This window comes from Thunnus thynnus, chromosome 3 (genome assembly GCF_963924715.1).
Source record: "Thunnus thynnus chromosome 3, fThuThy2.1, whole genome shotgun sequence".
NCBI lineage: Eukaryota > Metazoa > Chordata > Actinopteri > Scombriformes > Scombridae > Thunnus > Thunnus thynnus.
The window spans coordinates 25938221-25965249 of NC_089519.1; the positions used below are offsets into that span (position 1 = coordinate 25938221).

A 27029-nucleotide genomic window follows, 5' to 3' on the forward strand; every position below is an offset into this window, starting at 1 on the left:
CCTGACAGCACTATAACCCCACTGTAATTCGTGCGTGTGAATTATCTCGGAATATGGGAAAACTGTTTGGCGCCATCTCTTCCTATTAAGTTGAGTTCATCCAGTAAAATTTATTCATAGCTTCTCAAATGACCAAGCAGAAATCTTATCACTTTACTATCCCAAAATAGCAGTTTATACCATTTTAAATCAAACATTAACAGATGGCGACACACATTGCAGATTAAAAGGAATTCTTGGCTTTTGCCAAGGTAAACTTGTCAGGTATAATGTGTGTCAATATTCATGATGGAGCTCAGTTACAACTCTGCCATAAATACCACTTTTCTAAAGCGCGGACTGAAGTTTCTCAAACAAGGACTACGGATGCATTGATACTGACCTTAGGTGGATTATGTATCATCCTTTGTGTGACAGGACAGTTTAATCATTTCAGATTTCAGGTATACATATATTTAGTCATTGCAGGCTGCACAGTCAGATTTTAGTGTTTTTTTTAGGTTTTAAATTTGTGAAAGACGGAGCAGTTGGATCTCTGGATTGCAGATGGTGTGAGACCCCCTTTGTGGACTTGTGAAGCCCAAATATTTGGTTATTTTAACCAGTCAACACTGCTAGATGGAAAGTGGGGATTAAAACAGAAACTTGGAGGATTTTCAACTCCAGTTATTGAGATTCCATGTCTGTAATGTAATCATTTTTCACTTAAGAAAACCAGGAAAACACTGGTCCTATAAAGCTACTGACTTACTTTTGTTCTTAAATATTTTTACAGAATCCTGCATAAGTCAGAGTACAACTAAAATGCCTCAAATGTCTTAGAGCTACAGGATATTCTAGTGGAGGTAATGCTTCATTAAATCCTGTTACAGTATATTCTATTATAGAAGAAGCAGTCAGCAAATACTAGTATGGACCTGAATTCCAGTAGGGAAACAGCTGCTCCTGTTCATTATAGCTCCAGAGGATAAGAGGAAACTTTACAGGGTAATTGTAATTTAATTTTAATTCTAATTTTTAAACTTTAATTTGGCTAAACTTGAAATCTGTCCCCCATCATGGTCGTGTTTTTCCACTTGACTAATGGTAAACAAGTGGGAGGGGTAAGAAGCGATACCAAGTAATGAGGCCGAGCTAATTACATCAGAGCTCAGTTTAAATGAAAGGCTTTGGATGACGCTGCCCATTTAGGAGACGTAGCTGGAAAATCTAATGTAGCCATGGAATCTCTTTCATTGTCATCCATCACAGTAATACAACAGGCAAATGACACACTGCAGCCCAGATGAAAAACAAAGCTCAGAAGATCCAGCTGGTCTGTGTTCCTGCATGTATGCATCTTTGTGTTTGTGTGTGTGTGCATATATGTGAGGAGTCTATCATTGATTTTCCATTTTGTATTAGTAATTAATCCCTACAACGTGCCCCCCCTCATATCCTCATTAGAGGAGAGGATATTGATTGCTTTGTTATACTGCCTTAAGGAGGCCTTGAATTGCTAATCAAAATCCACCTTCTGCGGGGAACTGCATGGAGGTAAATATTCAGTTCCCGGCTATGCAAAATATACAGAGTGAAATTGTTGGGGGATTCGGAGAAAAAGCAGCACAGTCAAAAGTTGTGACCTCCTGTAATTTGTTTACATTAATGTGAAAATCCAGGAATGGTTATTTTTCCGAAGGCATCAAACATGGAAACTTATCCTGGACAAGACTGACTTTTGCCCAATCAAGAGTTTTAACTAAACAACCTTAAACCCCTTGGTGCTAAAACCAACTCTGGTACATATATATTCTGCTTACAATTCTAAAAATAATCACTGTTCTGCATAGATGAAAACACATTTTAAAGCCCAGATACTGCCAGACTGTGCATATTTAAACACAATGAACTTGAGCTGAAAGTCCACAGACAGATCACACAGTGTGCATGTCGTCTTGGCAGAACACAGTATACAAAAATTACTGGAGACATATTTTTTCTGGTCTGACACTTAATACCACCCTTCGGTCTAATGTCTGAGCTCTCTGAGATGGTGATAACACTCCAGAGAACACTGGAGTGTTTGAAGTACTGCTTTTACACACACACACACACCTCTTTCCAAATGGTAGTCCTCCATTATTATCCCTCAGCAGCAAAATAATTTTCCTTTTCATGCTGAGATAAAGCGTGTATATTCTGACATATGCACTCGGGCAGTTGGCTGAGTATAAGAATCGATATGAGAAGCTGAAATTAAATTCTGACTCTTTCCTATGTGGACAATGCTCTTATTCAACGTGAAGTCAAAGCTGTCCTGAGCAGTCAGACTAGACAAAAATAAATACCATCAAGCTGGAGAGGGAGCTACATTAAAAGGATAAGGCTGGCGGTGCATTTCTATATATTTCTTACTGTCAACAAATCTCATGCGCAAAGCCAAACCAACAATGAACTTTTCCGACTTATGAGTATTATGTGTATATCTAATACCTGATATATCCTATTCCCCTGCGCCGTAGACTGCTGTTATTGTCCAAAAACTATTAAAAAACACATCAACGAGCCACACTGTTGTACTGTGGGACATGTTGCTTTGCCCCGAAGATGATGGTTACAATAGTTTGTGTAGAAACGGCTCCAAAGACTAGTTTGTTGTGATGAACTGACTTGTTCGAACTTTTCAGTCTCAGGAGACTAGTTCTTTGTATGGCAGACGCCACTGAGCATGCGCAGGAACACGATTCTGTTTACAGAGCTTCGCTGGCTTGTTGTGCTACATATTATTACCTCTTAACTTTGTACTGTAGTTCTTTGATAAGTGTACAATGTAGCACAAGGCACACAGGAATATGATATATCAGGCTTTCGTACACACACACACACACACAATACTTGTAAGTAGGATTAGTTCATTGTTGGTTTGGTTCTGCACATGAGATTTGTTCACAATAAGAAAAATAAAGAAGATCGCCAGCCTTATCATTTTGACTTCCAGTGGACACCAGTGTATAGTGAGACAGAGACAGATGGGAGATCAACAGGGACATCCCTGCTTTATTCTTTCTGTGTAGCCTGATATGATCTTGTAGACACCTGACAGAACAAAAAAAAGTCAACATGTTCATGGAGTTGCAGGAAATATATCTGTAAATGTGGTGCTGTCCAGATTGTTACAACGGATATTAAGAAGATGCTGCATTTCATTTCCCTTTAAGCAAGATGGAGATTTGAATATGGAAGATATAGATTAATAAGCTTCCTTCAAGACATAGCACAAGATTGGGGAAGGGTTGTTAGTGACGGCCTTCACAAAAGATAAATTAGTGCAATACAAGGCATCTTGTTTACTGAAGTTTTGGAGACCATTAAAATGAGCAAGAGGAATAATTGAGGCTCACAGCTGTCAGTTTTTCTAACAGTTTAAACTGATTTTCATCCAGATTATATGTCCCACCCTTGTTTAGATAATAAACTAAAGTGTTTGCAACACAAATTACATTTTTTATCTGATTTTTATTGCGAGTTTTGTATTGTGGATGTTTTAACAATCAATTTTCACCTCCGTTTTAATATTGAAAATTAACCTCGGATAAAATTCCAGGTTTTACTTTCTAAATAAATATTTAAAGTGCTAATAATGAGCCCTAAAATAAAATATATGAAAACTGGACAGTTAAATTGTCCCCATCGTGAAACTAATTAGCTAAGGTTTACTTGTCTCACCAGTCAAGTACTAAATAATTATATTTTCTTACAAGCAGAAAATAAGCAGATTTGTTTAAAACAGACTAAACTCTGGTGAAATGAGTGTCTTTGCAACAGAATCATTTTGGTCTGAGAAAATAAGTGGCGACATAGTTTGTTAATGCTCCTTTAAGATGATATAACTAGTATATACAGTTTAACAAGAGACTCTTTCGACTCAAAATGAAAATTAGTACACAGGCAAAACTCTGACTTATGCAACAAAGTGGAAATGTGACCCACTAGGCTCTTTTATACAGAGATCCTGCTTTATGGCTTCAAAGAAGATCCGCCTTAGCTTTTTTACACTAAACCAAACAAAGCCGGCACAATGTCGTCACAATGTGTGCTTTTACATAGCATGCCAGCATTCCCGATTCAGAGGCATGACGTGTTGCATAACAGCGTCAGCTTCCTGTCCCGCCATGCCAGCTTTCACTTTTACACAGACTTTGATCTGGCTCTGTGACTACCTCTGTAGCCAGCTTATTGGCGGAGCAACTCTGCCCCTCCTACTCTATGTCTGTACCTTTTATACAGAACAGTGAGGCGGAATAAAGGCGCAGCATTCCCGCCTTGAACAGACTGTATAAAAGGGGCTACAGTCAGCCTTCTCTATGGCACAGACAGCCTGCAATGAGTCAGGCGCACTGAAAAAATGATGAGATGTGGCATTTGACCCTATGCTGCCATGGAAAAACTCTGATGCACTGATGCTGCACCAGGTCCTCAATTATTCCTGCACCACTTCATGTCATGCCCAGTTATGATACTGACAGCCACTTAACATCTGGTGAATCGTGCCCCATCAAACTCTCGCACACCAAAGGCTGGTAGCTGAGTAATTTCACTTCAAGACCCCAGGCAACATTTCATTAATCAAAGTTAAAAAAAAATATTACAGCTGCAACTAACAACTGTTTTCATTATAGATTTATCTGTTGAGTGTTTTCTCAATTCATTGATTAGTCATTTGGTCTATAAAATATTAGAAAATGTTGATGACGATCACCGTTTCCTAAAGCCTAAGGTTATGACCTTAAATGTCCTCACCACAAAGTTTGCTAACATAGAAGACTCAATAAACCAGAAAATATTCACAGTTAAGAACTGGGAATCAGTGAATCTGGACAATTTTTCTTAAAAAAAGTAGCAATTAATGGTGATTAATTGACTAAACATAGCAGCTCTAAAGAATATAATATAAAGATATGTGCCAACAGTCAACGGCACCTTTATTTTGATTAAACATTGTGAAAAACATGTGGGATGACATGCATTACTATAAAAACAGATTAAATAATGATTCTCTACTTTTAAAATATAAATTTGAATGGAAGGTTGGCACTTTATGTTTTAGGTTGCTGTTTCAAATTCAGGTTGTTTCTTAAAGCAAAATTGTGACAAAAGCATTTGATCGATCTTTTAGCAACGACCTTCTCAGGAATTGTTTTCCAAGGATTTTCTGTACAATTGCCACTGCATTAAACATGCGAACATGTGCAACACTGTAAGAGCCTCTTCAGACTCTTAATATAGTATTGAGTGCTGCACTCATAGTTGTTAATAACAACCTGAACATTTACTGGAGCTCTTAGCTGGGAGTGTTTGCATGTGGAAAATGAGTGAAGAGGAAAGACTTGGTGCTTCAGAGACAGCAGATGTGTGTCTGAGGGACACGTGAGCTCCAGATCTCTAGAGATAGAGACTGAAAACAGGCACAAGAGAGGAGACTGGTGAGTGTCTATGGTTTCACAAACCTAAAGCATAACCACAGCGAATCACAAGAGCACCGCTGATACAAAAACAAGTGCAGCGATAATCTGCAGGATCACGTTCATACTTGCCACGAAAATATCCATAACACCCTTTTTACTTGTTCATCAGTATCCAAGCAAGAATGAAACACACAGGGCGCCAATAGGCATGGCTCTGATAAATAAAACCCTCTTAACAGTGCAGGATGGGGAAGATCCTGGGTGATGCTGAGCTTTCAACTGCCCCAGTGCTCATTCAACTTTTAGTTCATGCTGCCCCCTAGAGGCACCAACACGGCATTTTGAGTTTTTGCAGACAACACTCCAAGGACCAGAGAAGAAGAGCACCGAGGGATTGTGTTTAGATTTTCTGTTGTGCAAGAAATTATTCTTCTCTAAAAATATATAACGGATGGTTTTGTGTTTGTTATAGATTAACATAAAAGTACTTCAATATGAAAAGTGAGGTTTTGCTTACCTGTGTGTTCAGAGCGTTCAATGACAGGGGAGGAGGACATAGGAGAGAAAAAAAAAAGAACATTTCTATTAGAATAAGACTCTTTATAAAAGATAAACAGCATGAGAAAATGACAGGTGTGATAAGCTGTGAAGTGTTACAGTCACTTTCAGTCAAAACAACGTGATGCTATCATTTATTAAATCAAACAGAGCCCTGTGGTAGACGTTATGGTTGTATCAACTGTTTCTATGTGGGATAGGACTCCAGCTCCCCCATGACCCTGAACAGGGTAAGTGGTTTGGAAAAAAAGATGGGTGGATAAATGGAAATCTAACAAACCAAATTAATTCTGGGTGAACTCAATATTGACAGACCCTGTCACCTTGCAATGAAAAGCTTTTAGTGGAAACACTTTGTGCAAAGAAATAGTCCAAATGTAAACTATTAACAGTTAAATCTGTGTGAATACAAATACTTCTGTAGAGTTTTGGGCACTTTAGATGTTTAGACTCGTATCCATCACGCAATACCATGAAGAGACATCTGATGGGTCCCAAAATTTATTCTGCAGCATGACAATGACCCCAAAAACATACAACAAGAGTCATAAAGAGCTATGTTCAGTGACAAGAAGAACAAGGAGTCCTGCAACAGATGGTATGGCCCCAACAGAGCCCTGAACTCAACATCATTAAGTCAGTCTGGGATTACATGAAGAGACAGAAGCAACTGAGGCTGCCTAAATCCACAGAAGAACTGTGGCAACTTCTCCAAGATGCTTGGAAAAACCTTCACAACTTGGTAATGAAGGTGTTTGTTGTGGGTGTCTGATGTAATGTTGTGTAGGCGATGAAGCAATTCTCATTTAGTTCATAGAAATCGATTTCAGTCTCTTCATTTCTCTACCAATTGTAACAGCTGAAATGGTATCAGCACCGAGCCTTTTACTGCACAAACAGACTTGAGCTGAAAGACAGAAAAAAAACAGAAAAAGCAATTTCTGTGTTTGGCTTAAAAGGAACAAACCAGAGCTGAAACAGTCAAGAGCAGTGATAGTGTGCAGTTGTTAATCTGAAGGCAAAATGTGAAATCTACAACTCCCACGCACAAGTCACAGAGGTTCACATGCTGTGCGAAGACAGATGCATCTAGTCACAGAGATGAAACTGCACTTATTTTACTTTTTCTCACTTAAACTTCTTTCTTACTTACTTTTCAGTTTCAGTTTTTTTGCTTGCTCGTTTTAAAGTTCTGCGCATGGCATGCTCAAACCAAAAATGCTCTAAACATAAATGGTCAAAAAATGCTACAGTCATTCCAAACATTTTCTCAGAGGCAGCTCTTTTCTACTTGCTCATCAGAGAGACCACGATGGACATGTCAAAAGGACTGTAAAGGCTAGATTTGTGGAGTCATTAATCCCACTATGAGTGGCTGACTCACTGCTTTGTGAGCTTTGCTTGATTATTATTCTGCTTCACACAAATTAACTACTTGATCAACTGAGTAACTAATTAAATGGTTTATATAAGGTTCAAAGGCTAAACAGCATCAGCAACTTTACTTCTAATGTCCACTGGATGTAAATGTATTGCGCTCCAGGTAGTGTCAGATGCATCTCTGTTGTGGTTTCACTGGAGACATTTCAGAAGCAGGGCGTCTTTAAGAAGAAGTCTTCAGCAGCCTCATCTCTATATATTCTTTTACCAACATTTTTTGTGCTTTACAAGCATACTGAATACACGTTTGAAGCTCATTTAGGTTATAAAAGATACATTGTGGCCTCTTACTTTACTTATTTTAATAACTGTACGCAGCATGTCATCATAATTTTCCCTAAATAGTGAATATTAAAATGCAGCCCAAACTTCGTCCATATTAGCGGAAGGAAAACTGGAGCATTCCCTCTAAATTTTAAGTCAACTGTCAATAAATATAAAATAAAAACGTCAATAAATTTAGGCATTAATATGCAATATGCGAGTAAATTTCATGCTTCAGAGACACAAGCTGCTCTGACAGAAATAGACCCGGCATGTAAAGACCCTGCTGTGACGTCCAGTGGATATTTAGGTTATGCCAAAGTCAAAAGTCTGGGATTGCAAGTCTAATCTCAACTAGTCTCTCCAAGCACACAGCAAACTCATTTTAAAAATCGTCTTAGGGCTTTTTTTGGGGTTGACACGGCCCTTTGACACTATTTTAGGGAAAACAGCACAACTCAAGTGTTTTGTGGGTCTTTAATGTTTGTGCAGATGAAGAATTTCAATATCTTTGGCCCTCTTTCCAATAAAACAAAGACAAAGGTTCAACACTTAAGTACTGCCATTCTTATAAATACTGGATCGCAATATTGACCTGAAGGCTGTCAAATTCGCACTAAAGTATCTTGAAAAGCTCAACTGAATCATACTTACATGACAAAATAACCCCAGTTTATACTTTCTGGTGGTGTTAAATAGATTGTTTTCTTGCCTTTGTCTCCACACACTCGTCATATAGATATGGATGTTTAGGATTGGCATTTTTATGATAATCCTTTTTGTTTTCTTTTTGTTTGTATGGTCTCATCTAGTCTAAATTCAAGTATAGTAGTCAAAATGTGCCACTTTCAAAAAAGAGATATTTATGTGACCAATTTATTTATTTATGTTCCAACACTGTGTCTTATATTTCTGACAGGAGAGGATAGTGATGAATATCAATTTATATATGTTCGGTCGTTCTGGTTTTGGCAGTGAGAGAAACGGATTAAACAACATTATTTAACAATAATAATATCAAATATTTAACCATATTTTGTATAATAATAATGAGTTATACTGAGCATTAACCAGAGTTAAGTTATGCTAATTTATCATTTGCATTACAGTATTATATTTAGCTGGCCCACAGTATTGATTAAAAGTTTTTTTGTGTGTGTTAGTATATCCATACACCTCCTTGAGAGGTCATCAATAGATTTCAACAGATTTATTGTTCATAAAGTAATCCATACTACAGTATCATCTTTTTAGACAGTTGAAATTTCAAAAAAATCAATCATTGTCTTAATATTCAGTCTGAGTGAGTCATCTGCACTGAGAGTAAATGTCTCATTTTAGCCGGAACAATAAGCAGCCCATCGAGTGCGAGGAGGGAGGGTGCTGATTCTGCTCCTCAGAGATAAGACGAGGAATCATCTTTTCCCGACAGAAGGAAAAATTGAATGAGTGAGTGAAAGAAAAGGCTGCGGTAGGAGGATGAGAGAATGAAGACATTGATATAAAGTAGGCAGAGCAAGAGTTGAGGTTTTATGAAAAGTGAGTCAATCATCTGCCAGGCATTCAGCCATACTCCCTCTGTTCTATGCCCAGAGAGGGTAACTGAAAGGGAGCTATAATTTCTATTTTGTTATACTGTTAATGACACAAAGGAGAGGTATGTCCTTGAAAGAGTGGGCCGACATATTTCTGTATAGACATGAAGGGCTTCCTGTTATTCTTATTGTCTATTGATGGAGATGAAACACTATGTGTATGAACTCTGAACTCCCTTAAGCCAGAATTATAAGAGAGTATTAAGTCATTCATGTATTATTCTTAACACTCCTGTATCTATTCTCAAAGACCCTATTAGTTGATGTATCCTTTGGCCATGTGTATATAATTTTTTTGATGTGATATTTGTCTACTAACAGTGGATAGGAGCATATTGTACAATACTCTAGCACAGAGAGACCTGAGAGAGATGGTCAAGACACTATTATTAGTGATCCGAGTCACCGCATTTACATTAGTATGAGCACAATAATAACGAATGCGTCCACCCCCTCACAGCAACAATGCCTTGATGTTTTGCATGATAAAATGCAGGGAGTCAGAAGGGTACAGGAAGACTAATTTAATTGAACAAGTCTAAGTAGACATTTTTGAAGCTTTTCATGCTGTGTGGGCAGACAGGAAAAAAAACAAAGTTAAGAATCTGGGGAGTAATGTCTTTGGCTGCACTCAGACTGACAACAGCATGGCCTCAAAAACACAGCCTTCTCATTTACTTCAGAGGGCCCTCCATGTTGGCTCAGAAGGACTCTTGAAATAGGGCTCTGGCAAACCAAGGCAGAGTCACTTGTCAAGAAAGTTGAATCTGATTCATCTTCTGCTACAATTCAATGCGATGACATCAGCACCACGTTGCAAGAAGCCCCCCCCAAACACCTGCAAGCACAGATTCCTGGGAGATTACTTTGTAACATTAACAGTCTTACACTTGATTTATGGTTGTAGGTCACAGAGTTACAGTGAACCTGACAGCTACGTGCAAAGACTCTATAGCAACAGTCTAACCGATGTGCGCCTCCTTGAAAATGTGACCACACGTCAAAGCTTTGGAGACACCGCATGAGGATGGCAAAAACTGACCAGTCAGCATTGTGTTTTCTTCCCTCAGGTTTCCGATGGCGGTAGAGATTGTTGAGAGTGACAGGAACATAAAGGAAGTTGAATAAATAAGCGAACTGGAAGTTTCTCTGTCACTCTGTATCACAAAACAACAGTAAACAGTTACAGGGGGAAATATAATTAAGCACAGTGCTGCCTGAACATGTAAAATACATCCGTCTAGTGTAGCAGTGGTGCCATCAGTGGCTGAAATCTGACACTGAACAATAAATTAAAGCAAATATCAGTGGGACCCCCATGAACCCCTTCTATTGAGCATAAGTCTGCCTTAATACTACGCTTTACCTCAGGAAGGTCAAGACAAAGGATCAAATGATAACTGCCATGACATCTTCCCAGCGTTGTAAAATCCTGGCTTGTAGTTATTATAAACCACTGTGCAGTGTTTTGGCATGTGATAAGTCTTCAAACTCATAAATGTATTCCTCAAACTCAATCTCCTGGATCATTTTTCACCATCTCACTGGTACCTGTAGCAACATAGGACCTTGCGGATTTTTTAAGAGGGCTATTTTTGGGCTGAACACAGCCTTACTTATCAGACCTGGAGGTACACAACAGCCAAGGTCATCTATAAACTGTGCAAATAATAAATTCGGGTGTCATGGTCTAAACCTGGCAGTCATCCATCAACACGTGCGCTATACATGCTGCTATTCAATGTCAGATAATAAATCAGGTATCACATAGACTGAATATGCTACCATGACCACTGGCTGCTACAAGATGAGTTACTGTACATATCTGAGTGGATATTGTTGTCATGATCATCTACGACATAATTTCCACTGGGGATGAGGGACATGTCAAAATCCCAGTTTTGCCCTCTACCACATTCCCAGTTCGGTTTCCAGTTTGAGTGACTGAGTGAGAGGACTAAAACCACTTTAAACAGTGTCTCCTTACTGTCCAGCTGTCTCATAATCCAGATGACAGATGCTCTGACTTGATGAAAATATAGATACACTCATGTGGGTCACTTTGTTAGTGTGCTCACAGATATAAGCCTCACCAGCAGAAGCAGAGAGGGCATTGGGGGACTTTGTTGCACTGGGTTTTCATCTCTCAGGATGAAATTTTGTGATTTTATCATAATGTGTAAAGTTGATATAATGGCCTATAAATGCAGGAAATTGAATTCAAGTTTCTGTTTAGCTTGAATAGTTTGCACCGGTAAGAAACAGATTGCTTTCAAACTAATATTTATCGTTTGCATCCAGCGTGGCCTCTTTTTGCGTCGCCTCTTTCGTATCACAAATGCTAAAAATACAGCTTCAACAGCAGCAGAACTGTAATGTTTCAGAGCAGCATCATCATAAATGATATTCTCCTTCTGTCTTATCCTTCTCTTCTCAAAGGCTTTCAGTGATTCTTGCTCTATTAGAGGCCTTGCATTCTACAGAGCGAGTAATCCTCTTGTTGCTGAGCAAGTATTAAATTTCCGCTTAACCTCCGAACAACAGACCTCTGTCATAACCTCTAAGGTATGCACATGCATACATGCACCTACAAAACCTTCTCTTACAGCCATGAAAGTGATAAAGCACTTGATACTCCATCATTTAAATATATCATGACAAAATCCCTATGTTTACCATATTTAGAGGCACTCCCCTCCTTCTGATGTTAAAAAAATGTTGGTTTGTTGGGTTATGATAACACAAATACAATCTTATAACTTTTTCACTACATAATAAAACCAAAGTGAAACAACTTTATAACTTGACACTCAAGACTGACATTTCTGCTGCAGTTTGATGGTGCAGGAGGCATGGACTGCAGCAAGTGTCCTGACGGCATTGCAGTATATTAGAAGTGCACATCAAAAGCAAGGAGACCACACACTGTGAATCAGACAGCAGGGTTCATACACAGATTAGACAAACTATGCAGACGGCCGCATCAGTTACAGCCAGTCAGCCATCCATTCACAGGCTGTCTTCACTGATGACCAGATTATAGCAAACAGGACACTGTGAAAGGCACAGGAGCCACTTGTTGAAGGTCAGTGGTGGGAAATACTGATCCTATGACAGTGGGAGGGGGGGAAGGACCAGACACAATGATTCACAGCTCACATTTCTGGAGGCAAATCACAGCTTAGTCTGGTGGAACGGCTGATTGTAAAGACAAAATTACACCAAAGGGCATCAATGCAAAATCAATGATGCCAAAACAAATATTCTCACCATGGTTACAGCCATCGATTGAACAAGCAACTCATCTGTGTGTACATCAGACCTTTTAGTCACTTACAACCATTACATAAAGGAATTGTACATGAAGAGTTATTTTTCACTTATGCAACATTGCTAAAATTCGGTTCCTTCCTGCCCATGACTGATGCGGAGACTCAAAAGCCTCTTACACACATAGTTCCTGCTAAATTACTGGAGTCACATTAGCGATTTTCACTATTCACACATGCACCTACATTCAGGAACGTTTCCATCTTGTGCCTTTTCACACATCCCATGGCAATGCTGGAATAGATGAGGCAAGGGACAGTCCAGCAGATGGTGGTAATGCAACACTTACGGATGCCAACCACCATAAAACTCAACAGAAGAAGAAGAAGATGGGGCAAGGCCAGATGTACGTGTACGCAGAGGATGACATCTCTTATTACCGTATTTTTGGGAACACTGCAGGCGAGGAGCTGTTCTTGTCCAGTGCCAAATGTTCTTGAAATAAATTTGTGAATCTGTCGAGTTTCCAGCCATTCTTGAGAAAAGGAGGTTGTTTGCAAACAAAGGAATTTGTATTGCTTGTTAGTGTTCAAATCACCAACGAAAGCACTGGCAAGACAACCGGAAACAAGTTACGGATTCAAATATGTCATCAGCCGAGTCTTGTCATTGGTTCACTTGCTCTACATGAAAGCGTCTTTCGTTTTGTGATGACATTGTTGCCGTCTTGTCATCGTCTCGCTGAAGAACATATTCAGTCATAGTTTTCTTTAACGAAATTAACAGTTACCCAAGTGGCTTATTAAGTCTATTGAACGTGTCCAATAGTGTTGAATTATGTAAACATGTTGCCATGTAGCGCAACTGAGATGAATAATTTAGCTGGAAGAGTAATGTACTGTAGGTGTTTGTATGTGTGAAAGATGATGTTGTCATATAGCTTCACATCTTCATTTAAAGGGCTATGTTTAGGAGCCGTCTCAGCTCCTAAACATAGTGTGTATAGTGTGCATCTTTTCTGTTTGGGAAATGTCAATGCCTTCAGGCAGCCCTGTGGCAGGTGGGAGCACATCGCTATCCAGTGTGCTCTGTATGTAAAGCAACACAACAGTATAACACTGTACACCCCCCAACTTGAACTCAAGCGGTATTTAGATCAGGTTTAAATTCACTGGTCACATGCTATGTCAAAATGCAAAGGCTGCTCGGTCATGAACGACAATTTGACACTTTCAACTGCTGACTATAGAAGAGCTATACAGTATTAGTGGCAAATGATGTACAGAGTGCAAATTATTAAAAGGTTATACAATATTTTAACATCTTCCTTGTACATTTATCCCATTTGGGCATACATATTAGAAGGCCCAGGTAGAACGATTTAATCACAGCAGAGCAGCTTTTTTGACAAGATAATCCTGTCTTTTGGCTGTCACAGGGTTTGAGTCTTCATTTGAAACGGGGGTAAATAGAACTGTTTGGCTGATCTGGGCGCTGGCTAGCTAGCCGCCTGGATCTGTATGCTCTCTGGAATGGGTCTGCTTCTCAGAATAGCCAATGGCAGATGCCTTCCTCCCCTCTGTGTTATTTGGAGCCCAAGGGCAATGGAATCCAACCTCCTGCAGTGTGCTGCGGTGTGGTCCTTACTTCGAGATAAGGGAGAGGGGCTTGAAGTTGGGAAGACGAAATCAGGCATCTTTCAATCATTGACTCATCGACTAGCAGACTGCATGTGCTTTAATAGGTTCATATGCATCAAGGTAACGTCATCGGATGACTATTTGTTTTAAGGTTAACTGAAAACATTAACATGGCACAGCAGCTGGTTAGATCAATCTATAAATTCAGCCTCTAAACCAGCAGAAACCCAAGTAAAACCAAATTCTCATGATTGCTTAAGAGAAAGGAGAAACTGACTTAATCAGTCTGATATTCTAGTTTTTCTGGGATTATCCTCTAAGACAGAATTTAAAACTTCCAAACAAATATATCCAAATTATATATAACAGTTCAACAGGAAGACCAAACTGAACAAGGGATCTCTCTTCAGCTTCATGCCAACTTGACTCCAGTGTGTTACAATATATTGCATCAGTAATGGAGTACAAAAAAAAAAAAAAAAGAATAAAAACTTCAAAGATTAATTAGTTTCTTGTCCTGTCAAACACAATATTCTGCATCTGTCCAGCCACAAACAGGAGAAAAATGGTTAAAACGCCTGAGTGATAGTATTGATGGAGCAGCATGATGCAGTCAAGGGAGCCTAAGTTTCTTTACAACACTTATCTACAGAGGCCGACATTAGTAAAGGCAGCTGCTCCTCCGGGGCAACCGGCTTATCTACAGTGATACACGTATTGCTACTGAACAATGAAGAAGTCAGATAGAAACAGCAAAATTTGTACAGCACATAAAAGTTTTAAATATATTTTTTGTACATATACAGGAGACTCTGAGGAGGTTAATTTCAGGTTCTTGTTGACTTGTGCGGATTTAGTTTCCTGTGGTGATTGATGTTGTGGTTATTTTTTATATATATATAAGCACTAGAGGAAACTTTTTTTCCCCCATTGCACATTATTCTGCAATTCATGTTGCTTGGGAAATTGTTTATCCAGCTAATATTCATTTCAGATTACCCAGCTTAATGATAATGTTTGGTACTGATAATGTTTTGTTATTTAATTTGAAAAGCAACCCAATGCTGATTGTCACTATAGGGGCCTGAATAATTATAGCACATTGACAGCAAGATGCATTTTTGCAAAACTATTAAAAATATGAGACAAAACAGAAAAAGCAGCAAAGACATTGTGATTGTGATGCTACAATTAACTAAGTACAGTCATGACACTAAGTCAGTCGTTAGGAGAACTAAAAGTTTTGGAAAACAGTTGGTTTTGAAATATGAATAGTAAAGACGCCACAAAAAACACCACATGAGCCACTATAAGATCATCTGACCTCCTAGTAGCAACGACCGGAGCGGTATCATGTCACACTGTCACGTACTGGACAGGGACACACAACCCGAATCAACAGTGCACACCGACCACCTCGTTGTATCCAGGCATTCGTTCTCAGAAATAGACTGTAAACAAGACTAGGTCAAAACCTAGAATATGACTGGACCGGGTATGAAACGTTTGAAGATATGTGCTTGGATCTGTTTCTTTAAATGTAATATAAGATAGTAACTAAGAATTTCTTTTTATGAATGTAAAATTTGGCTAAAATAATGAACAAATTAATGACATATTGTTCATTGCTGGCAAAATTAGGACTGTTGAGTATTACTAACAAATCATGCTCTTTAAAATTTCCTTCCTTGCCAAAGATCCAACTGAAAATCAGCCTGAAACATTATCACATGTATACACTGAATAAACACATATAATTACAAAAAGAGCATTTGCTTTCTATATTAGGAATATACGTGATAAGCAACGTGATGGGCAAATAATGCCAGTTGACAATGTATTAATTACTGTGCTATGCCCACGTTGGGAGACAGGAACACTATATTTCTCCATAAAATATTCATATTAATACAGAAGACCTTCACAGTCAAATAGCAGTTTTACAAGCAATATGTTGTTAAACCAATTTTCAAAAAAATAATGATTTGCCTCTGTACGTGATACTGACATTATTCCATAAATAACATTTTATGGAGGAGAAGAGTTGTGCTTATATAGAAGAGACATGTAAGAGCTTGCCTATGAAAGTTGGAGAGTTTGATAGGAAGTTTACTGACAGCATAAAAGCACATTCATAAAAAATTAAGACCGCCTACTTTTATAAACAGAAAGTTTGGGATAATATTCCACACACTCTCTGATTCTTTTAGACATCTTTTGATCTAGTTAATTTTGATAATATGGTTGAAGGAAAAGAACAAAATGTTAAGACCTCCCTCTATTAGAGACAGAGACATAACCTCCTTTTTTTTTACCTTGTGTGGCTTATTTTTCAAAATAAAGTTAAAAAGCCTGTCTAAATGAGGTTTAATGTTTGGTGACATCAAGGGAGGAAAAGACATTTGAGGCTCTTGTTTCTATTTAATGGGCTGTTCAAGCGGCCCACAAACCGACCGGCCCACCAGGATTTCTCCCGTGCTCCCGATGGCCAGTCCAACTCTGCCCCGGGATGACGACAGATGTTGACTGGTCGGTCATCTCAGGAGTCAGTGGCTGGCTGCTAGCAGCTGAGATGACCGGCTGGCACCCGGCCAGCAGCTCCGCACATCTCCAAAAATTATGATTTCCAAATAGGTATTATTTGGATAAACTGACCACATATTGGGAATCTAAAAGGTTACTTTCTCACCTGAAAGAAAATATTACAACTTAATAAAGTGACATATTAACAGTCCTATGGCAAAATTTACAACAGCTTTTGGCCTGGCTCACAATTGCTGCGATTTGATGCAAAATACATTCTGGGATACTTGGCTGTCCCAAGCTTCGGCGGCCTTTGGCTGCGACGGACAGACACGTGGGTTTGTAGGGGTGGTCCTGCTGTTGCGGTCCAGCCAAAAACTGTTGATTCAACAGGTGATATGTGTCTTTTTTATGTCACTCTACATGTGTCATCATGATGACATTTTACATATTTAATCATAAAATTATGCAAGAAAACCTACTAATTAACTAATAATACTTTGCTTATAGTTCACTCATTTGTTTTTAAGAGTTTAATTGTCATTCTACCGTCATTGAATAGTTGACAGTAGAGAACTGTGGGAAACACGAGGGAAGCAACAAATGAAAGGCATGCGACAAAGCTGCGCCTGAGACCCAAGGGCCATCAGGACAACTACAACTCACAATCCTAAACTGACAGACTAAAAAAAGCAACAAATTGAACATCCTCGTGGCCTACTCGTTGGTACAGCAACATTGACAGTTGCATTTCAGCCGTAGTAGTAGCAGCCTTTGTTACATGTCATATCCCTCTCTCTGCCCCTCTCTCTGCACTTTCAGCTGTCAATTAACGGCAAAAAAATGCCCAAAAATAATCTTTAAGAACAATAAAGGAAACGCATAAAGCAAGCAGAACGCGAAGCAGTAGTTGTGCGGCTCTAATGAATGGTATATCACAGGATGACAGGATATCCGAACTCACTGAAGAAAGTTGCAACACACCCGCAGCACCTGCTCAAACAGCAAATGCATCTTGCTGATATAGTTGTTGATACAGACATAGCTGCTATGGGCACGTCCAGATCACCTTACTCAACAGGCCTGCCGTGCAGGGCGTGGTGGGTGAGAAAAGCAATACCGCAACTAAAATGTCCTGCTGTTAATGTTCTATATCTTGATAGCTATCTACTGCAACAGCTGGATGCCCATTCTGGCTCCAGGAAATACAGTAGAGTCTCCTAGCCACCTTTTTAATTGAAATCTAAGCCCTGACTATTTTTATCGGTATAAGTTTTGGGGCCGGTGTAGATCTCACTGTAAGTTTCTCAAGATACAAGATAGATACAATGAACAACACTCCCTTATGGAAAGCTTGAAGGTCCCTGTCAATCGAACACTTAGAGAGAATCAGAGTTACTGGAGAAACAGACATTGATGGGAGAATGATAAAGAAGGCAATACGTTTTTTTCATAAAAAAGTATTTCAAGCAACAAGATGGTAAGTTGAAGCATAAAAAATGTATTTTGCTGTATCATTGGTTCCGTCTTAAGAGATAGTTTCAGGCGACTTAAGTTGTACCACAACGCAGAGACCCTGAGAAATCCTTGCTATGCCATTCACTGGAGACAGCTGCCACATGCACAGCAGAGTCCACGTGGCTTCAACTCTGCACCGAGCAACAACCCCATGAACTGGCCTTGTGGGACCTTTCATTTAGTTCATGCAGCAACACAGACTTTGTAAACAACCTGAAAGGCTCAAGATCAATTTCTTCACTCTAAAGCCTCCTATATTGCCTTTTTAAACAATGAAAGCAAATAATCAAAAAAAGAAGAGTTCTTGAGCACAAACACAGATGCAGGAAAAGTGCGTAATCTTTGACAATATTTAAGACCCCCTCCGTGTGATGGTGCCAACGGCATCTCAAGGCTTTGCATATTCCAAACTGTGTCTTCTCCTGTGTTATTTCTCTCTCAACAGTCAAAACAAATTCCCTCCTGTTGGATACAGGGCTAATCTAACCAACCCTTCTGCTGTTATCGAGAGTACTATACTGTATGAAGAGTATGTTAAACTTGAGGACCAGGTCTGGAACCCATCAGGGCATATCAAATATAACTCAGTACATGAAAGAGTCAGGGTCCCAGATACTGTATTTTAGTACAAATCTTGGAAGTAAAGACAAAATGTCTTTGATGCTAAATAAAAGGTATGACTGCAACATATAAAATTATACAGTTTGTATGTAGAGACGGTAATTAGAGATGATATATAACATTTTACGGTTAAAAGTGTAACACAACTCCTGCATGTGGATAGTAGTAATGCTGTGCATAGTCCCTCTAATTCTTAACATTGTAGATATACTTTCTGTATCTCACTCTTTGTTGCGAGGCAAGGTAGCACTGATTTAAAACAGATAAAGATCTGACTGGAGATTTTTAAAGCCTGTGGCTGCGTAAACTAAAGAAATCTCCTGCTGTGGTCCCTCTCAGCTTATCCTTTGAACTGACTTGTATAACTAATGCATAAACAGCCCTAATTAAGACTGAGTTACCATGATAGGACTTTTGTCTCAGAAAGCTCATCAACACAGCAGCTTGCTTTGATCTGAGAGAAAACACAAGAACGGAAAAAGGACAGCCAGCACTCGCCAGTCACTGTGACATCTAACCTTATTTCTATTTTAGTCTTTGCCCAATATTTCACAACCCTTTCTCCTCACTAAGCGTCTATCTCCAGATTTTTCTGACTCATTGGAGGGTGGTATTTTTAACCGCGTATCTTTCGTATATCTAATGACATTACGAAAACAGTATCAGCAACACTGTAATTCAGAGGCTAAATGTAGAAGTATAAAAACACTTATTATCCTTTTGCCAAGAAGTTCTAGGCTTCATATTTTAATTTGCTTGAATAGACCTGTAAGGATTTCAACCAAAAAGCCTGTTAAATTTTGCTTGGTCATAATAAGTATACAATTCTTACACAGGGTACCCATGAAATACTGACAAATACTGAACTTATGATAGAAAGATTAGATGAGTTACTCCACACTAAGTAAAAAAACTGGGGTCTTTAAGTGGAAACTGCAGTCCAAGTATTATGTTGCATTTCCACAGGTCTCATTGAATTATTCTGAATTTAGGAGCTAAATATCACGTCAGAGAGATATAAAGTATTGTCACCTGGAGTATAACACCACCAAAAATAATATATTTCCTGACTTATATATTTTAATATACCAGAACTAAAATGTAGCTTAAATATTGACAATATGGATTGATTTACATGGAAAATTTCACATTTTGAAAAAAAAAAAAAAAGTTTTTTTAAGTCACCCACCACATAACTTACAAATTAGTTAACAGGACTATATGTTATTAAAAATAATAAAATTCTCACTTGCCAACATAAACAAATGCTTTATAAAATATATCTACAGAAACCTGATTAATTAAATTTAAGACAATTCATTATTTATTCATTTTCATTTATTTCAGTGTTGTTAGATATGATATACTATGAAATAAACATCATTTTTATTATAATTGTTTGATTGTTTTTTGTATTAGACTGCCAGTGACAAGACATGGTGAAATTAAACAGTCATGCAGAGAGTTAATCTGACAACTAAATAAATGTCCGTCTTGACATAGGAGTCTTATTTCATTAAATTCCAAGTCACATTTAATATTATGCCTAATTAATTCAGCACCAGTGTCAAAGGAGACTTTTAATGCAAGTAGTGTTGCTTTTCCAGCCACTATCAGGCAGCCTAATTTACTGTCAAAGAAGAAGAAATTACTAACGTCATAATTTGAGGGGGCTGCTGTTTTTGTTAGTTGTTCAACCTTTAACTTGCTCTCAAATTGGAAAAAGGGCCAGTTGTTTCCACCAACGGCTTTGTGTCTGCTAATGCAAATATACCTCTTTGGTTAATAAAATTAAACCTCCAAGTAAACATTTGTCCAGAGGATCACGATTTTAAAGAAGGCATGAACAACTGAAATTAGTTCAACCATCCGTCATAAGTCAAACAATTGGACCTCCCTCACTGGCCGCTACGGATGATTCTGACAGATATAGGCTATTTATTTTATTTGTAAACATGTTAATACATGCAGACGGTTGTATATGAATCCATAGTTAACTATATTTATTCATCTGCATATTTACAAAATGTATAAATACGCATATTTAAAATAGAAAAATGTTTTAATTACTCCATACACAGAAAATGCAGAATGTAATGTAAATGTAATTAATTACTTTGTGTGTGTGTGTGTGCGTGTATATCCATATATATCTATATACACACATATATATATAGATGGATATGAAAATTCACTCTTTGGTGTTGCATCACTTGGTTTAATGTGCGTTCTCCAACACCTTTTTCCAATATACAAATTCATAATTTAACTCAAAAGATTCTACTATCTATAGACCTTTATAGCATTTTAGATCATTTATGGACCCTTAAACTGTAAAATAGGAAACTATGTTGTAGAACCGTTTTTCGAAGGTAAGAGATTCAATTTTACAGTATGTGCTTTTATACTATACTTTTTGGATAGCGGGATACATATTATATATATATACCCATAAATGTACATATACATATATATATATATCTCAATTAATGAATTTATATCTTCATCTCAATACTTCACCTAAAAATAGGCTCATTGGCGACGGCCTTTTTAAGGTTATATGTCGGTGTCCATCCTCTGCCATGGGTGGAGCCGTGGCAAGTGAACTTTGTACCTATGAGCGCATGGAAGCGATTGCATCTGACAAAAGGAATTGATAAATATAACTTCATCCAATATCCACCTTATTCATCTACAGACAGTACCAGTCAAAAGTTTGGACACATTCATTGACTTGAATGAGAATGTGTGTCCAAACCTTTGACTGGTACTGTATATCTTGTTAAACTCATCACTAAACACAAAAATTCTGCCCTTTTGCTGCATGTTCTATAAAAAAATCTTGTGGGGGATGTAACATTAATCATAAGCTCAAATTTAAATCTGCAGAACTGAAAAAGATAATTTTTCATTTGCCGTTTTGATAACAGTTACTCAAAGCAACAACAACAAGGTTGAAAGGGGATGAAAGTGTTGGATGACCTTTGACATTTTCAGGTTCTGTTGTTCAGTTCAACCTACGGCACACGATTGGTCTTAAACATACAGTACTCACCCGTCTGCGGCAGAAAGGCAAACCCTGAGCAATGATGTTGATACTAAATATCTTGAGTACTTTCTGAGGTGGTAATGGTTCAGGGACGACGCCTTTGGTATCAGCCAGGTCGAGTGCCTGGCTCTCCAATGGGACGGGCAAACTCTTCTCTTTCCCATTTGGCATCTTTTTACGAGCACCAGCAGACGAGAAACGGGGAATAGGGCAATGCCGCAGCATTGCAAAAACTGCCGTCTAACAGATCATATCCCAGAAGGAGCTCAGAAAGCAGGCCGACCAATGTCGTAAGCAGGTAACTTTTCTTAAATGAATGTAGTATCTTCCGTGGACATCACAACCATTGTGCAGACGGCTCACTACTGCGCTGGTTGAAGCTCTGCACCTATCTACTCAGAACTCAGCTCCCTGCTGACTGTCACCCTTTAAAATATCTCTGGGGTGTGAGGTCACTGTTGTGCCCAAGCCAGCGGAGCAGCTGCTTTCATAGCCCTGAAAAAGAGGATGGACAAACTCAGCCTCTCCCCCCTCAGACAGGCACTGGGGAATCTGCTCTCATGACCCCTTGGTGGTGGAATGTGTACCACCAGTCGTCCGACGCAGCACACGTGCCCAGGGAGCTTCCTCATTGTGGTCATTCTTTGACCCCCCTCTGGTCCTCCCAACTTAGTGGCCTACATCATCACTAAGCCTAGTTAACTATACTGCATGAAAACTGACAGCATACGGAAAAAACAACAGTTTACTGTATTCTCATTTGAGTCACAGTTGTAGACAAAAGTGTGACACCAGGATTTGTTAACCATCTCTGACTCTTTCATGAACCAAGGTGTTCAGGAATGTCAATAACTCTGTCTATGTTAGCAAAGAGGCTGAAGATATTTCAGGAGACAATCACACAGTTACCAAATGTTAGTATGTGTGACACATGCTGTTAAAACAAGGATGCACTCGACCAACTATCAAAAGGGATATACTTTTATGTCTATCAAATGTGTTCACATGCAGCTACAAGAAGAGAAGAATCAGCAGGATGTCTGTCTTTTTCAATTAAACCTTACTACACAATGAGGCACTAATGTCAGAGTTGCAAAGGTTTGAAGGCTCATATGTGCAATAAGCAGTGCAACAGCAAAAAGTTAAAAAAAAAAAAAGAAAATTAACATGCCAAAAAAACAGCAGCCCAATCAATGCTAAATATGCATAAATCTACAGATTGAGCGAGTGGCAAGAGACAACTTTCCCTGTGTGCATTTAAATGTCTGAACACATGGTAACAAAAAGATCTACTGGGCTTAACCTCTCTTCTATTCTCACATCCACCATTGTTTGAGGAGGATTACAGCGCCAGGACATCTATCAGAGTAGACTAAGGGCCCTGACACACCAGTTCCAAAAGCCACTGGACGCCATTGAGTGTTTGTGGCTGACCAACGCCCATAGTTTTAACAGTATGTTCAGCACAATTGGAGCAAGTTGGCGCCTTATCGGCAGCTGTTCAGCCAATTGAGCATGTTGAACTAACAGCAGAGGCAGTCAGTGAGAGAGAGAGCTGTCTGACTGGACAATCTGCCTTGCAAATCAGTGATTTCACCCATTTGGTGCTGTTTTTCCTTATTTTTCCTCTCCACGAGAACATTGCAGTACCAGTGGCGACTTTTTAATCACACTTATCTTCAATTGGTATTCCAAGCATTTAATGAGACTAAACAGATTCATAGTGGTGAAAAAAAATAGTTTATTCTGTTTGTCTTTCACTGATGACAGATCACAGACAACATGAGGCAACATTAGGCAACATGAGGCACATGAGGCAATGCAATTTGTTTGATCTGTTGGCCTTTGTTGGTGCTACTTTAGTTTAGCTTGGTGTGTCAGGGTCCCTATACACCTTTGTCCTCCATCTTTCAAATGCACAAATGCAAATGGAAAATAAGTTAGAAAGTAGAGTATTTTCCTACAAGAAATAAATATATCTGACAACAGGCAGGATGTAATATCCTAGAGCGATGCATTTCTAATTTTATTTACCTGAATGATTGACTAATATTGTCATTTCATTTTCCCTAAGAGTTTGCAAACCGAACAAATCGTGACTGACAATAGTTCACATGCAGTGTGTAATAACCAATAGGGCACCTATGAAGGGCAGCTTGTTTTTGACATGTCCCAGGCCTTGTAGAGGTTACTTGAGCTTTCAGACTAATCTTAGGCCATCAAGCTATGTGACAGGCACACTGCTCCAGTCTGCTACAACATGATCAGCCCAAAGTAACTTGTTAAATACCAAACCGTGAAAGCATATTTAACCTTGGATCTTCTGCAATTCTCGTCCCCTATGATTGGTAGAATATTTCCATTAACCATTATCTATTATGCTATTTTTCATCAAATGATACAGGAACTAATATGTTAAGGAATATGATTGTATTCCTGTTTGCTTCCTGTGATCAACAAACCCACAGCCGAACCCAAAAGAGATTTCTCTGGTGGAAAAGGAGGATAGTTCTAACTTCTAACTTTTGTGCAGTGGAGAAGGAGCTAGTGTTATGTCTTCTCATGGATCTGTTTTGTGAGTATCTTAGGAGTTTTGAAGTATGAAGCTATAAAAGGTAGACAGAAACTCACAGCCCCGCTGAGCTCCGCAGTAATCAAAGACTACCCAAAACATACAGTAGATGATCAATGCCAGTGATAAAACCGAAGACTAACTTTTTTATGATCACAAAGTTACTCTTGTACTATAGCCTATAATACGCTCATAAAGCACAGTAACAAAGCTATTACAGGGGAAATTATTTTGTCTGCTTTCTCTTAACACCGTGTCACAGTATTACTGCCTGGTCATTGAGGTTGCGATCACTGACAAGACATCCCAAGACTGCCCAAGAGTGCCAGAGATAAAGAATGTTTGGCTTCTAGTAACTCAGTTCACTTACAAATCACTCCCAGCCTTTCAGAGCAACTGAGATCATAGGGTATGGATGCAGACCCTTTAAAAAGGGGAGAGTGTAGCTCTTATGTGAACTGTTAATGCTGCGGGCCAAACCTGCATGGAGCGCTTCTTGTTTCTGCTTATGATCAAAACATCTGAAAGAATCACCTCGTCTCCAAGTGAGAAAAAATGATATTAACATTCCTCAAGGATCATAATATTTGAAGAAAAAATACATTCAAATGGATGTGAAAAGTGCAAAGGAACTTCTTGTGTTTTCAAACTGATATAAATTATCATACAAAGGAAAATTATTGTACCGGAATTATAGTAAATGTTTGTAGTCCAAACCACTGTTTAATCCGAGCTATAAAACAAGCTAATACTCACTATTTTTTTTTACTAGGAACAGTAATAAAATTTATCATTTTCATACAATTTTTGTTGGTTCAGTGCTGCCAGTTTCACTCATAATCCATCACTACAGCTCTGAAGAATGTGAAGTGACTCTAAGAAAGGAAAATCTTTTAAGAAACTCATTGAGATGAAATATCAGGAATAAAAGTCATAATAGCAAGTTATGATCAGCCTGTGAATGTAGGGAAGGGATAATATAGTTTAGTTGTCAGTTCCACGACTGTAATGAATGATTCAAAGGCAAACCATCGCCCGACACAAAAGGGAGGGGTGGTTTATTTCCTTCAAATAACCACTGCATAGATATGAAGTGGAAAATCAAGCATGTCAGTTAAAAAGTTATTCTCCCATTCTCATCTTATTTATCCCCACACTGTCTTTACATCAGCCAGCAATGAAGCTACAACCTCGGCCAAACACCAGAGGCGTTACTAGATAAACTGAACACATGATCACATGTTCATTCACTTGCACACACTGCTGGTGTGTGTCCACGTGAAACAGGCAACAGTTCATTACTACTGTAGGTAAAGCCTGCAGTTCAGCCAGGGCACAGATGCAACACCCACAACCTGTGGACCACAGATCACTACATGCACACTGATCAAGACCACTGCCTCCCCCTGGTGTCAAAGAACGAGACAACAATGCTGCAATGCAAAATCCCCAAACACAACAGCATGATGTTAGAGGCAGGTTTTAATGAACTATGTTCCATTTTACTGTTGCAAACATATGACCCTAAAATTTGTGACTGTGGTCGTGATCTCATAAAAAATACAACCCAGAAAGTTTCTTAAGACCTTCAAAATCTGCAATTAAAAATTAGAGCTGTACAATACCATGAACACAATAACTCAATCTGCCAGGTATAATATGACTGTATTTCTATGGAAGGGCAAATCCTTTTGGTCCATGTTTCTTTGTCATTACCTTCTAAAGCAGGAACAGCTGCTGACAAAAACAAAACATGCTGAGCAGGCAAGAGTGATGGGAAAGCAGATGTAACATCAGAACAACCATGTCTTTGACCACACATGCAGTTTCATCACTTATTTAGGGTGGGGGTTTGTAGTATTTTTTCAGCAAAACCTACCCATGGCATCTATTTAAAGTCTATTGTTACTATTTTTTGACACCAATTAGCACAACACTTGTGTTTAGACAAAAAGTTGGTTAAAAATTCTTATCTCAGCACCCAGACAGCATATATGAAAAGCAGCCGAAGTGTCTGCATCAAATTTGTAGTAGATAGTGGGAAGCCAGTGTGGGATCATGTCCTTGCTGCAACATAGACTCCTTCTGGTTATTCAGGGCACAAGCACATAGAGAAGCAGTGAACCTAGCGACCCTGTGTTAAACCAGTGAGAGCATATCTAAAGTAGCAACTATAAAACTATGTAGTTTCCAAATCGTGATATCAGAATTGAAAGAAATAATAACGGTTTTCATTTTAGCCATAATTGTGTAGCTTTAACAGAGTGAGTGAAAAGAAGACTGAAACAAAGATTGTAGTGCTCACTTCAACAGGCCAGCGGAGGTGTATCAGTAAATAATGAGGGCTTCTGTGACCAAAAAAAAAAAAAAAAAAAATGTTGTCAATATATTGGTGGTGACTCAAACTAGTTGCTTTCATGCGTGAGAATGAGAACACTGGTCTTTTGTGGCTCATCTCTGCCTGTGTGACAAGGCCAGCGTGTGGGAGATGCCACCTAAAATAAGCAAGCTGCCTTTTCTTTGGAAAAAACA

At 38.7% G+C, this 27029-nt stretch overlaps 1 protein-coding gene across 2 annotated transcripts in view; it reads right to left on the reverse strand.

Annotated features, from left to right (window-relative positions):
• The window catches only part of fbxw7 (F-box and WD repeat domain containing 7), a 126426-nt gene that overhangs the window by 46910 nt on the left and 52487 nt on the right, over positions 1–27029 (reverse strand). The window contains exon 1 of one of the 2 annotated variants that reach the window (XM_067584990.1): positions 21932–22336. The exons of the other annotated variant lie outside the window; for it this stretch is intronic. Coding sequence (XP_067441091.1) covers positions 21932–22150 — 219 coding nt within the window. The 5' untranslated portion in view covers positions 22151–22336. Of the gene's footprint in view, positions 1–21931; positions 22337–27029 lie in introns of those variants that run through there. 2 annotated transcript variants of the gene reach the window in all.